Source organism: Hemitrygon akajei, chromosome 2 (assembly GCF_048418815.1).
Source record: "Hemitrygon akajei chromosome 2, sHemAka1.3, whole genome shotgun sequence".
In the NCBI taxonomy this organism is placed as follows: domain Eukaryota; kingdom Metazoa; phylum Chordata; class Chondrichthyes; order Myliobatiformes; family Dasyatidae; genus Hemitrygon; species Hemitrygon akajei.
The window spans coordinates 71,726,816-71,741,724 of NC_133125.1; the positions used below are offsets into that span (position 1 = coordinate 71,726,816).

Sequence of the window (14,909 nt, forward strand, 5' to 3'; positions counted from 1 at the left end):
GGAAACATCCACTCCATATCCCCCAATATAGGAAACATCTACTCCACATCCCCCACTATAGGAATAATCCTCTCCACATCCCCCACTATTGGAAACATCCTTTCCACATCCCCCACAAAAGGAAATATCCATTTCACATCCCCCACTATAGGAAACATCCTCTCCACATCCAGAAAACTATAGGAAACATCCGTTCCACATCCCCCACTATAGGAAACATTCTCTCCACTTCCCTCACTATAGGAAAGATCCACTACACATCACTCACTAAAGGAAACATCCTCTCCACATCCCTCACTACAGGAAACATCCACTCCACATCCCTGACTATAGGAAACATCCACTCCAGACCACCCACTATAGGAAACATCCTCTCCACATCCCCCACTATAGCAATAATCCTCTCCACATCCCCCACTATAGGAAACATCCTCTCCACATCCCCCACAATAGGAAACATCCACTCCACATCCCTGACTATAGGAAACATGCACACCACATCCCTCACTATAGGAAACATCCTCTCCACATCTCTAACTATGGGAAACATCCTCTCCACATCCCCCACTATAGGAATCATCCTCTCAACATCCAGAAAACTAGAGGAAACATCTGTTCCACATCCCCCACTGTAGGAAACATCCTCTCCACATCCAGAAAACTATGGGAAAAATCCTCTCCACATCCCCCACTGTAGGAAACATCCTCTCCACATCCCTCACGATAGGAAACATCCACTCCAGACCCCCCACTATAGGAAACATCCAGTCCACATCCCCCACTATAGGAATAATCCTCTCCACATCCCCCACTATGGGAATATTCCTCTCCACATCCCCGCTATAGGAAACATGCTCTCCACATCCCCCACTGTACGAAACATCCTCTAAACATCCATCACTATAGGAAACATCCACTCCACATCCCCCACTATGGGAATAATCTTCTCCACATCCCCCACTATAGGAAACATCCACTCCATATCCCCCAATATAGGAAACATCTACTCCACATCCCCCACTATAGGAATAATCCTCTCCACATCCCCCACTATTGGAAACATCCTTTCCACATCCCCCACAAAAGGAAATATCCTTTTCACATCCCCCACTGTAGGAAACATCCTCTCCGCAACCAGAAAACTATAGTAAACATCCGTTCCACATCCCCCACTATAGGAAACATCCTCTCCACTTCCCTCACTATAGGAAACATCCACTCCACATCCCCTCACTATAGGAAACAACACTTCCACATCCCCCACTATAGGAAACATCCACTCCACATCCCTCACAATAGGAAACATCCACTCCACATCCTTCACTAAAGCAAACATCCTCTCCACAACCCTCACTATAGGAAACATCCACTACACATCACTCACTAAAGGAAACATCCACTCCACATCCCTGACTATAGGAAACATCCACTCCAGACCACCCACTATAGGAAACATCCACTCCACATCCCCCACTATAGCAATAATCCTCTCCACATCCCCCTATATGGGAATAATCCTCTCCACATCCCCGCTATAGGAAACATGCTCTCCACATCCCCCACTGTAGGAAACATCCTCTCCGCAACCAGAAATCTATAGGAAACATCCGTTCCACATCCCTCACTGTAGGAAACATCCTCTCCACATCCAGAAAACTATGGGAAAAATCCTCTCCACATCCCCCACTGTAGGAAACATCCTCTCCACATCCCTCACGATAGGAAACATCCACTCCAGACCCCCCACTATAGGAAACATCCAGTCCACATCCCCCACTATAGGAATAATCCTCTCCACATCCCCCACTATGGGAATATTCCTCTCCAGATCCCCGCTATAGGAAACATGCTCTCCACATCCCCCACTGTACGAAACATCCTCTAAATATCCATCACTATAGGAAACATCCACTCCACATCCCCCACTATGGAAATAATCTTCTCCACATCCCCCACTATAGGAAACATCCACTCCATATCCCCCACAAAAGGAAATATCCATTTCACATCCCCCACTATAGGAAACATCCTCTCCACATCCAGAAAACTATAGGAAACATCCGTTCCACATCCCCCACTATAGGAAACATTCTCTCCACTTCCCTCACTATAGGAAAGATCCACTACACATCACTCACTAAAGGAAACATCCTCTCCACATCCCTCACTATAGGAAACATCCACTCCACATCCCTGACTATAGGAAACATCCACTCCAGACCACCCACTATAGGAAACATCCACTCCACATTCCACACTATAGCAATAATCCTCTCCACATCCCCCTATATGGGAATAATCCTCTCCACATCCCCGCTATAGGAAACATCCACTCCACATCCCCCACTATAGCAATAATCCTCTCCACATTCCCCACTATAGGAAACATCCTCTCCACATCCCCCACAAAAGGAAATATCAATTCCACATCCCTCACTGTAGGAAACATCCTCTCCACATCCCTCACTATAGGAATCATCCTCTTCACATCCCCCACTATAGGAAACATCCTCTCCACATCTCTAACAATGGGAAACATCCTCTCCACATCCCCCACTATAGGAAACATCCTCTCCACATCCAGAAAACTATGGGAAAAATCCTCTCCACATCGCCCACTGTAGGAAACATCCTCTCCACATCCCTCACGATAGGAAACATCCACTCCAGACCCCCCACTATAGGAAACATCCAGTCCACATCCCCCACTATAGGAATAATCCTCTCCACATCCCCCACTATGGGAATATTCCTCTCCACATCCCCGCTATAGGAAACATGCTCTCCACATCCCCCACTGTACGAAACATCCTCTAAACATCCATCACTATAGGAAACATCCACTCCACATCCCCCACTATAGGAATAATCCTCTCCACATCCCCCACTATTGGAAACATCCTTTCCACATCCCCCACAAAAGGAAATATCCTTTTCACATCCCTCACTATAGGAAACATCCTCTCCACATCCAGAAAACTATAGGAAACATCCGTTCCACATCCCCCACTATTGGAAACATTCTCTCCACTTCCCTCACTATAGGAAAGATCCACTCCACATCCCTCACTGTAGGAAACATCCTCTCCACATCCCCTACTATAGGAAACAACCCTTCCACATCCCCCACTATAGGAAACATCCACTCCACATCCCCCACTATAGGAAACATCCCTTCCACATCCCCCACTATAGGAAACATTCACTCCACATCCCTCACTATAGGAAACATCCACTCCACATCCCTCATTATAGGAAACATCCTCTCCCCATCCCTCACTATAGGAAACATCCACTCCACATCCCTCACTATAGGAAACATCCACTCCACATCCCTGAATATGGGAAACATCCACTCCAGACCCCCCACTATAGGAAACATCCACTCCACATCCCCCACTATAGGAATAATCCTCTCCACATCCCCCACAATGGGAATAATCCTCTCCACATCCCCCACTATAGGAATAATCCTCTCCACATCTCCCACTATGGGAATATTCCTCTCCACATCCCCCACTATGGGAATATTCCTCTCCACATCCCCCACAATGGGAATAATCCACTCCACATCCCCCACTATAGGAATAATCCTCTCCACATCCCCCACTATGGGAATATTCCTCTCCACATCCCCGCTATAGGAAACATGCTCTCCACATCCCCCACTGTAGGAAACATCCTCTCCACATCCCTCACTATAGGAAACATCCACTCCACATCCCCCACTATGGGAATAATCTTCTCCACATCCCCCACTATAGGAAACATCCACTCCATATCCCCCAATATAGGAAACATCCTCTCCACATCCCTCAAAATAGGAAATATCCTCTCCACATCCCTCACTATAGGAAACATCCTCTCCACATCCCTCACTATAGGAAACATCCTCTCAACATCCCCCACTATAGGAAACATCCTCTCCACATCCCTGACTATAGGAAACATCCACACCACATCCCTCACTATAGGAATCATCCTCTTCACATCCCCCACTATAGGAAACATCCTCTCCACATCTCTCACTATGGGAAACATCCTCTCCACATCCCCCACTATAGGAATCATCCTCTCCACATCCAGAAAACTATAGGAAACATCTGTTCCACATCCCCCACTGTAGGAAACATCCTCTCCACATCCCCCACAAAAGGAAATATCAATTTCACATCCCTCACTGTAGGAAACATCCTCTCCACATCCCTCACTATAGGAAACATCCTCTCCACATCCCCCACTATAGGAAACATCCACTCCACATCCGTCACTATAGGAAACATCCACTCCACATCCCTGACTATAGGAAACATCCACATCACATCCGTCACTATAGGAATCATCCTCTTCAGATCCCCCACTATAGGAACCATCCTCTCCACATCCCCCAATATAGGAAACATCCTCTCCACATCTCTCACTATGGGAAGCATCCTCTCCACATCCCCCACTATAGGAATCATCCTCTCCACATCCAGAAATCTATAGGAAACATCTGTTCCACATCCCCCACTGTAGGAAACATCCTCTCCACATCCAGAAAACTATAGGAAACATCCGTTCCACATCCCCCACTATAGGAAACATCCTCTCCACATCCCCCACTATGGGAATAAACCTCTCCACATCCCCGCTATAGGAAACATGCTCTCCACATCCCCCACTGTAGGTAACATCCTCTCCACATCCCCCACAAAAGGAAATATCCATTCCACATCCCTCACTGTAGGAAACATCCTCTCCACATCCCCCACTATAGGAAACAATCCTTCAACATCCCTCACTATAGGAAACATCCACTCCACATCCCTCACTATAGGAAACATCCTCTCCCCATCCCTCACTATAGGAAACATCCACTCCACATCCCTCACTATAGGAAACATCCACTCCACATCCCTGAATGTAGGAAACATCCACTCCAGACCCCCCACTATAGGAAACATCCACTCCACATCCCCCACTATAGGAATAATCCTCTCCACATCCCCCACTATGGGAATATTCCTCTCCACATCCCCGCTATAGGAAACATGCTCTCCACATCCCCCACTGTAGGAAACGTCCTCTCCACATCCCTCACTATAGGAAACATCCACTCCACATCCCCCACTATGGGAATAATCTTCTCCACATCCCCCACTATAGGAAACATCCACTCCATATCCCCCAATATAGGAAACATCTACTCCACATCCCCCACTATAGGAATAATCCTCTCCACATCCCCCACTATTGGAAACATCCTTTCCACATCCCCCACAAAAGGAAATATCCTTTTCACATCCCCCACTGTAGGAAACATCCTCTCCGCAACCAGAAAACTATAGGAAACATCCGTTCCACATCCCCCACTATAGGAAACATCCTCTCCACTTCCCTCACTATAGGAAACATCCACTCCACATTCCTCACTATAGGAAACATCCACTCCACATCCCTCACTATAGCAATAATCCTCTCCACATCCCCCACTATAGGAAACATCCACTCCACATCCCCCACTATAGGAAACAACACTTTCACATCCCCCACTATAGGAAACATCCACTCCACATCCCCCACTATAGGAAAAATCCCTTCCACATCCCCCACTATAGGAAACATCCACTCCACATCCCTCAGAATAGGAAACATCCACTCCACATCCTTCACTAAAGCAAACATCCTCTCCACAACCCTCACTATAGGAAACATCCACTCCACATCCCTGACTATAGGAAACATCCAGTCCAGACCACCCACTATAGGAAACATCCACTCCACATCCCCCACTATAGCAATAATCCTCTCCACATCCCCCTATATGGGAATAATCCTCTCCACATCCCCGCTATAGGAAACATGCTCTCCACATCCCCCACTGTAGGAAACATCCTCTCCGCAACCAGAAATCTATAGGAAACATCCGTTCCACATCCCCCACTATAGGAAACATCCTCTCCACTTCCCCCACTAAAAGAAACATCCTCTCCACTTCCCTCACTATAGGAAACATCCTCTCCACATCCCCACTGTAGGAAACATCCACTCCACATCCCCCACTATAGGAAACATCCACTCCACATCCCCCACTGTAGGAAAAATCCCTTCCACATCCCCCACTATAGGAAACATCCACTCCACATCCCCACTGTAGGAAACATCCACTCCACATCCCCCACTATAGGAAACATCCACTCCACATCCCCCACTATAAGAAAAATCCCTTCCACATCCCCCACTATAGGAAACATCCACTCCACATCCCCCACTATAGGAAAAATCCCTTCCACATCCCCCACTATAGGAAACATGCTCTCCACATCCCCCACTGTAGGAAACATCCTCTCCGCAACCAGAAATCTATAGGAAACATCCGTTCCACATCCCCCACTATAGGAAACATCCTCTCCACTTCCCCCACTAAAAGAAACATCCTCTCCACTTCCCTCACTATAGGAAACATCCTCTCCACATCCCCACTGTAGGAAACATCCACTCCACATCCCCCACTATAGGAAACATCCACTCCACATCCCCCACTGTAGGAAAAATCCCTTCCACATCCCCCACTATAGGAAACATCCACTCCACATCCCCACTGTAGGAAACATCCACTCCACATCCCCCACTATAGGAAACATCCACTCCACATCCCCCACTATAAGAAAAATCCCTTCCACATCCCCCACTATAGGAAACATCCACTCCACATCCCCCACTATAGGAAAAATCCCTTCCACATCCCCCACTGTAGGAAACATCCTCTCCACAACCCTCACTATAGGAAACATCCACTACTCATCACTCAGTATAGGAAACATCCTCTCCACATCCCTGACTATAGGAAACATCCACTCCAGACCACCCACTATAGGAAACATCCACTCCACATCCCCCACTATAGCAATAATCCTCTCCACATCCCCCTATATGGGAATAATCCTCTCCACATCCCCCACTGTAGGAAACATCCTCTCCACATCCCTCACTATAGGAAACATCCACTCCACATCCCCCACTATAGCAATAATCCTCTCCACATCCCCCACTATAGCAATAATCCTCTCCACATCCCCCACTATAGGAAACATCCACTCCACATCCCCCACTATAGGAAACATCCACTCCACATCCCCCACTATAGAAAACATCCACTCCACATCCCCCACTATAGCAATACCCTCTCCACATCCCCCACTATAGGATACATCCTCTCCACATCCCCCACAAAAGGAAATATCAATTCCACATCCCTCACTGTAGGAAACATCCTCTCCACATCCCTCACTATAGGAAACATCCTCTCCACATCCCCCACAATAGGAAACATCCACTCCACATCCTTCAGTATAGGAAACATCCACTCCACATCCCTCACTATAGGAAACATCCTCTCCACATCCCCCACTATGGGAATAATCCTCTCCACATCCCCCACTATAGGAAACATCCACTCCACATCCCCCACTATAGCAATAATCCTCTCCACATCCCCCACTATGGGAATAATCCTCTCCACATCCCCGCTATAGGAAACATGCTCTCCACACCCCCCACTGTAGGAAACATCCTCTCCACATCCCTCACTACAGGAAACATCCACTCCACATCCCCCACTGTAGGAAACATCCTCTCCACATCCCTCACTATAGGAAACATCCACTCCACATCCCCCACTATAGCAATAATCCTCTCCACATCGCCCACTATAGGAAACATCCACTCCACATCCCCCACTATAGGAAACATCCACTCCACATCCCTCACTATAGGAAACATCCACTCCACTTCCCCCACTATAGCAATAATCCTCTTCACATCCCCCACTATAGGAAACATCCACTCCACATCCCACACTATAGGAAACATCCTCTCCACATCCCCCACTATAGGAAGCATCCACTCCACATCCCTCACAATAGGAAACATCCACTCCACATCCTTCACTATAGGAAACATCCTCTCCACATCCCTCACTATAGGAAACATCCACTCCAGATCCCTCACTATAGGAAACATCCTCTCCACATCCCTCACTATAGGAAACATCCACTCCACATCCCTGACTATAGGAAACATCCACTCCAGACCACCCACTATAGGAAACATCCACTCCACATCCCCCACTATAGCAATAATCCTCTCCACATCCCCTACTATGGGAATAATCCTCTCCACATCCCCGCTATAGGAAACATGCTCTCCACATCCCCCACTGTAGGAAACATCCTCTCCACATCCCTCACTGTAGGAAACATCCTCTCCACATCCCCCACTATAGGAAACATCCTCTCCACATCCCTCACTATAGGAAACATCCTCTCCACATCCCTCACTATAGGAAACATCCTCTCCACATCCCTCACTATAGGAAACATCCTCTCCACATCCCTCACTATAGGAAACGTGCTCTCCACATCCCCCACTATGGGAAACATCCTCTCCACATCCCCCACTATAGGAATCATCCTCTCCACATCCAGAAAACTATAGGAAACATCTGTTCCACATCCCCCACTGTAGGAAACATCCTCTCCACATCCCCCACAAAAGGAAATATCAATTTCACATCCCTCACTGTAGGAAACATCCTCTCCACATCCCTCAATATAGGAAACATCCTCTCCACATCCCCCACTATAGGAATCATCCTCTCCACATCCAGAAAACTATAGGAAACATCCACTCCACATCCCTCACTGTAGGAAACATCCTCTCCACATCCCTCACTATAGGAAACATCCTCTCCACATCCCCCACTATGGGAAACATCCTCTCCACATCTCTCACTATGGGAAACATCCTCTCCACATCCCCCACTATAGGAATCATCCTCTCCACATCCAGAAAACTATAGGAAACATCTGTTCCACATCCCCCACTATAGGAAACATCCTCTCCACATCCCCCACTATAGGAAACATCCTCTCCACATCCCTCACTATAGGAAACGTGCTCTCCACATCCCCCCAGTAGAGGAAACATCCTCTCCACATCCCCACAGTAGAGGAAACATCCTCACCACAACCCCATTGTAAAGGAAACATCCTCTCCACATCCCCCCATTAGAGGAAACATACTCTCCACATCCCTCACTGTAGGAAACATCCTCTCAACATCCCCACTACAGGAAACATCCTCTCCACATCCCCCACGATAGGAAACATCCACTCCTCATCCCTCACTATAGGAAACATCCTCTCCACATCCCCCACTATAGGAAACATCCACTCTTCATCCCTCACTATAGGAAACATCCTCTCCACATCCCCCACTATAGGAAACATCCTCTCCACATCCCCACTGTAGGAAACATCCTCTCCACATCCCCCACTATAGCAATAATCCTCTCCACATCCCCCACTATGGGAATAATCCTCTCCACATTCCCGCTATAGGAAACATGCTCTCCACATCCCCCACCGTAGGAAACATCCTCTCCACATCCCTCACTATAGGAAACATCCACTCCACATCCCCCACTATAGCAATAATCCTCTCCACATCCCCCACTATAGGAAACATCCACTCCACATCCCCCACTATAGGAAACATCCACTCCACATCCCCTACTATAGGAATAATCCTCTCCACATCCCCCACTATAGGTAACATCCTCTCCACATCCCCCACAAAAGGAAATATCAATTCCACATCCCTCACTGTAGGAAACATCCTCTCCACATCCCTCACTATATGAAACATCCTCTCCACATCCCCCACTATAGGAAACATCCACTCCACATCCCTGACTATAGGAAACATCCACACCACATCCCTCACTATAGGAATCATCCTCTTCACATCCCCCACTATAGGAAACATCCTCTCCACATCTCTCACTATGGGAAACATCTGTTCCACATCCCCCACTATAGGAAACATCCTCTCCACATCCCCCACTATAGGAAACATCCTCTCCACATCCCTCACTATAGGAAACGTGCTCTCCACATCCCCCCAGAAGAGGAACCATCCTCTCCACATCCCCACAGTAGAGGAAACATCCTCACCACATCCCCACTGTAAAGGAAACATCCTCTCCACATCCCCCCATTAGAGGAAACATACTCTCCACATCCCCGACTATAGGAATCATTCTCTCCACATCCCTCACTATAGGAAACATCCAATCCACATCCCTCACTATAGGAAACATCCATTCCAGATCCCCCACAAAAGGAAACATCCACTCCACATCCCTCATTATAGGAATAATCCTCTCCACATCCCCCACTATAGGAAACATCCATTCCACATCCCCCACAAAAGGAAACATCCACTCCACATCCCTCACTATAGGAATAATCCTCCCCACATCCCCGCTATAGGAAACATGCTCTCCACATCCCCCACTATAGGAATAATCCTCTCCACATCCCCCACTATAGGAAACATCCTCTCCACATCCCCCACTGTAGGAAACATCCTCTCCACATCCCTCACTATAGGAAACATCCGCTCCATATCCCCCACTATAGGAAACATCCACTCCACATCCCCCACTATAGGAAACATCCACTCCACATCCCCCACTGTAGGAAACAACCTCTCCACATCCCCCACTGTAGGAAAAAATGTCTCCACATCCAGAAAACTATAGGAAACATCCCTTCCACTTCCCCCACTATAGGAATCATCCTCTCCACATCCCTCACTATAGGAAACATCCTCTCCACATCCCTCACTGTAGCAAACAATCTTTCCACATCCCTCACTATAGGAAACATGCTCTCCACTTCCCCCACTCTGGGAAACATCCTCTCCACATCCCTCACTATAGGAAACATCCACTCTACATCCCTCACTGTAGGAAACATCCACTCCACACCCCTCACTATAGGAAACATCCCTTCCACATCCCCCAATATAGGAATCATCCTCTCCACATCACCCACTGTAGGAAACATCCTCTCCACATCCAGAAAACTATAGGAAACATCCTTTCCACATCCCCCACTCTGGGAAACATCCTCTCCACATCCCTCACTATAGGAAACATCCATTTCACATCCCCAAAATTAGGAAACATCCTCTCCACATCCCCCCCTATAGGAAACATCCTCTCCACATCCAGAATACTATAGGAAACATCCTCTCATCCCCCACTATAGGAAACATCCTCTCACTGTACCCATGTCCCCATGATTTCTATTCATTGTACCCATATCCAGGACGTTCATATTCACTGTACCCATGTCACATTTATTGCTGTTCATTGTATTCATGTCCCCTTCTTTCCTTTTCATTTTACCCATGTCCTCGTCATTCCTGTTCATTGTACCCATGATCCCATTATTCCTGTTCATTGTACCCATGTCCTCATAATTCCTAAAAACACAAAATGCTGGCAGAACTCAGCAGGCCAGACAGCATCTTTGAGAGGAGGTAGTGACGACGTTTCGGCCTGAAACCCTTCATCAGGAGTGAAGTAACATGGGATGGTCGGGGGGGGGGGGGGGGGGAGGCGGCGGGTGGACATGAAGTGGGGGGAGGGATGAAGTAGAGAACTGGAAAGTGATAGGCTGAAGGGAAATGGGCTAGGGGGAAGTTGGAGAATTATGGGAAATAATTTATTATTTCTATTATTTCCTCTTTCTTTCTCTTTTATATCCCATAATTCTCCACCTTCCCCCTAGCCCATTTCCCTTTAGCCTATCATTTCCTAGCTCTCTACTTAATCCCTCCCCCCACTTCTTATCCCCCCTCGACCATCCCATGTTCCTTCACTCCTCATGAAGGGTTTCGGCCCGAAACGTCAACACTACCTCCTCCCATAGATGCTGTCTGGCCTGCTGAGTTCTGCCAGCATTTTGTGTTTTTATTTATTTCCAACATCTGCAGATTCACTTGTGTTTCCTCATCATTCCTGATCATTTCAATCCACGCCGTAAATTCATTGGCGTTGTTATGTTTGTTCCTCAGTCCTGTTTCCACAGCTTCTCTTCTCAAAGGCATCACCAATGGATTTATAGATAGATTCTTAGCTCTTTCTAACCTCTGTTTTTATTCTGTAGATTGTAATAAGCTCTCCTGTGTTCTCCTTCCTTTTATTCCTTTCCCATTACCCAAGCCAATGAACATACCTCCCCACCTTCCCTACACCTCTAGTTATTATTTTGCTAAGATCCTCGTCCCAGGACAGGCACTCTCATCAGAACAGCTCCCTCCTTCCCCAAACTAATGTCCTACAATTTTAAACCTACACCAGGTAGTCATCCAAAATTATAAACGCAGGTAATTCTACAGATGCAGAAAATCTTGACCAACACACACAAATTGCTAGAGGAATTCAGCAAGTCCGTCAGTCTGAGGAAGAAGGGTGTCAGCCTGAAACATTGTTTGTTCCCCTTCATCAATGCTGCTTGGCATACTGAGTTCCTCTGCCATTTTGTGCATATTCATCCAAAGACTGTTCCCTTTTGTTAGTCTCTATCTGCTCATATCCCTTGGGTATCTTTCTTTGTTCTGCCTATATTGTTGGAGTAATTCATATTGTGCACATTGAACAGAACATCTGGATCTTTTCCTTTTGGATTCCTCTACAGGTCACGTGAGAGGCACTGAACCTGGGCACCAGCCTTCAGGACATTTGATTCAGGCCTAATCACCTGACTATACTATGTCAAATTACAATTACAGTTCTCTTCTCTCAACTTTCTCAACGACCTTGATCAGAAGGCATTGGGATTGTACACCACCCCAGTTACTGGACTGCCCCTTGGATCATGGTCACATTTTGAGGTTCACAACTTGCACAAGAATCCTCCATGCCCAACTGGAATTGAAGATGTCAATTAGGCTCTCCTCAAAGTGAAGAATCCTCACAACTCATTCATGTTTCTTGTCCAAAATCCTGCCCCATTCTGCATAAATCACTCCTGTTGATATCAGACTTTTCAATGAAACATTGGACTTTGACCTTTTCCTCTCAGATGACACGACAACATTCAATATTCAAGAACGGAAACAGCACCGTCCTACTTAGCAATCTGCTCACAATTAATTCTAATTTAGAGCTGTTTCTGAGAAATAGTAAATGTTGTTTCTAAGTGTAAATTGATCGTATTTCATTGGCTGGAATATCAGTTTATTAAATTGATTTTTCCTTAAAGAACAAGTTAGGTAGTTTTTAATCAAAGTTCCCAAGGTTAAAGGAAGGATAAGAGTACATTTGAACATCCCTGAATTAAAGGACAAAACAATACTCATATTATGACATCCAATATGAAATTACCTCCCTAATATATATAGTTATACACACACATATACATTTTTTTAGGGAGGTAATTTCATATCGGATATCATTTTATATATAGAAACAGCACTCACCTCCTCAACAATTCTCTGACCATTGGGAAAAGAAGTGGCATATCGTTCAACAAGCTGACAGTGCTTTTCTGCTCCAGAATCATTTTCCTTCTCAGATCTACATTTATAATAATGCATCTGATTATCATTCATTCGTTAACAATTAACCATTTATTAAGAATTTACAAAGGCTGCTAAGTGAAGATTCCTTAATAGTTAAGTAGTATAATTATTAAATTCCCCCAGGTAGGATCAAACAAACAGGAATGAAAGGTTTGTCTATTTATATGACAGATATATGAAAGCGAGTGATGTAAGGATTTAATTCAAGCACCATATTTACAAAAGCGGAAGACTAGGATCCTTGACTCCCTAACCAGAAGGCCACAATCTGTGCGGATTGGAAATAACATCTCCATCTCACTGACAATCAACGCTGGCACGCCTCAGGGATGTGTGCTTAGTCCATGACTGTGAGGTTAGGCATAGCTCAACTGCCATTTATAAATTTGCTGATGATACAACCATTGTTGGTAGAATCTTAGACTGTAACAGGAGGGCATACAAGAGTGAGATATACCAGCTGGTTGAGTGGTGTCATAGCAGCAACCTTGCACTCAACATCAGTAAGACCAAGGAACTGATTGTGGACTTCAGGAAGAGTAAGACCAGGGAACACAGACCAATCCTGATAGAGGGATCAGAAGTGGAAAGAGTGAGCAATTTCAAGTTCCTGTGTGTCAATATCTCTGAAAATCTAACAATTCAGCCATAAAGAAGACAAGACAGCAGCTATATATCATTGGGAGATTGGGTATGTCACCAAAACCACTCGCAAATTTCTACAGATGTACCATGGGCAGCATTCTAACTGGCTGCATCTTTACCTGGTATGGGGGTGTAGGGGGCTACTGAACAGGATCGAAGTAAGCTTCGAGAGTTGTAAACTTAGTCATCTCCATCATGAACACCAGATGTATCCAGGACATCTTCCAGGAGCAATGCCTGAAAGTGGCAGCATACATCATTAAGGACCCCCATCACCCAAAATATGCTTGCTTCCCATTGCTACCATCAGGAAGGAGGTACAGAACCCTGAAGGCACACACTCAATGATTCAGGAACAGCTTTGTCCCCCCCCCAGCCATCCAATTTCTGAATGAACATTGAACCTTTGAACACTACCTCACTACTTCTTTTATTTCTTTTCTTTTTGTACTACTTATTTAATTTAATTAAAATATATACAATACATAAAAATGGAATTACAGTACATATATCTGTAATTCAGTTTTTATCTCTCTCTATTATCATATATTGTAATGTACTGCTGCTGCAAAGTTAACAAATTTAACAACATATGCTGGTGATATTAAACCCGATTCTGATTAAAACTAATTATTTTACTAAGATCAGACTAATCACCACTATTCTTCCTTAGTCTTCATCCCCCCACCTTTCCAGCTTCTACTCAATGTACCTCAATCCATCATCATCTTTGTGTAATATCCTTTAGTCTCTATAGCAAACTCCTCATAGCTCTCAAACTCGCTTCACCACTCCTCACTACTCAGCCACCCTCCTTGACTACACAATCAATTCCAAGGTGCACA

The 14,909-nt window shown here is 45.8% G+C and overlaps 1 protein-coding gene across 2 annotated transcripts in view; it reads right to left on the minus strand.

Annotated features, from left to right (window-relative positions):
• LOC140737588 (paladin-like) overlaps positions 1–14,909 on the minus strand; it is a 357,859-nt gene that overhangs the window by 221,744 nt on the left and 121,206 nt on the right. For both annotated transcript variants that reach the window (XM_073064040.1, XM_073064030.1), the window contains exon 9: positions 13,318–13,414. In XM_073064040.1, the coding sequence (XP_072920141.1) occupies positions 13,318–13,414 (97 nt within the window). The remainder of the gene's footprint in view (positions 1–13,317; positions 13,415–14,909) is intronic.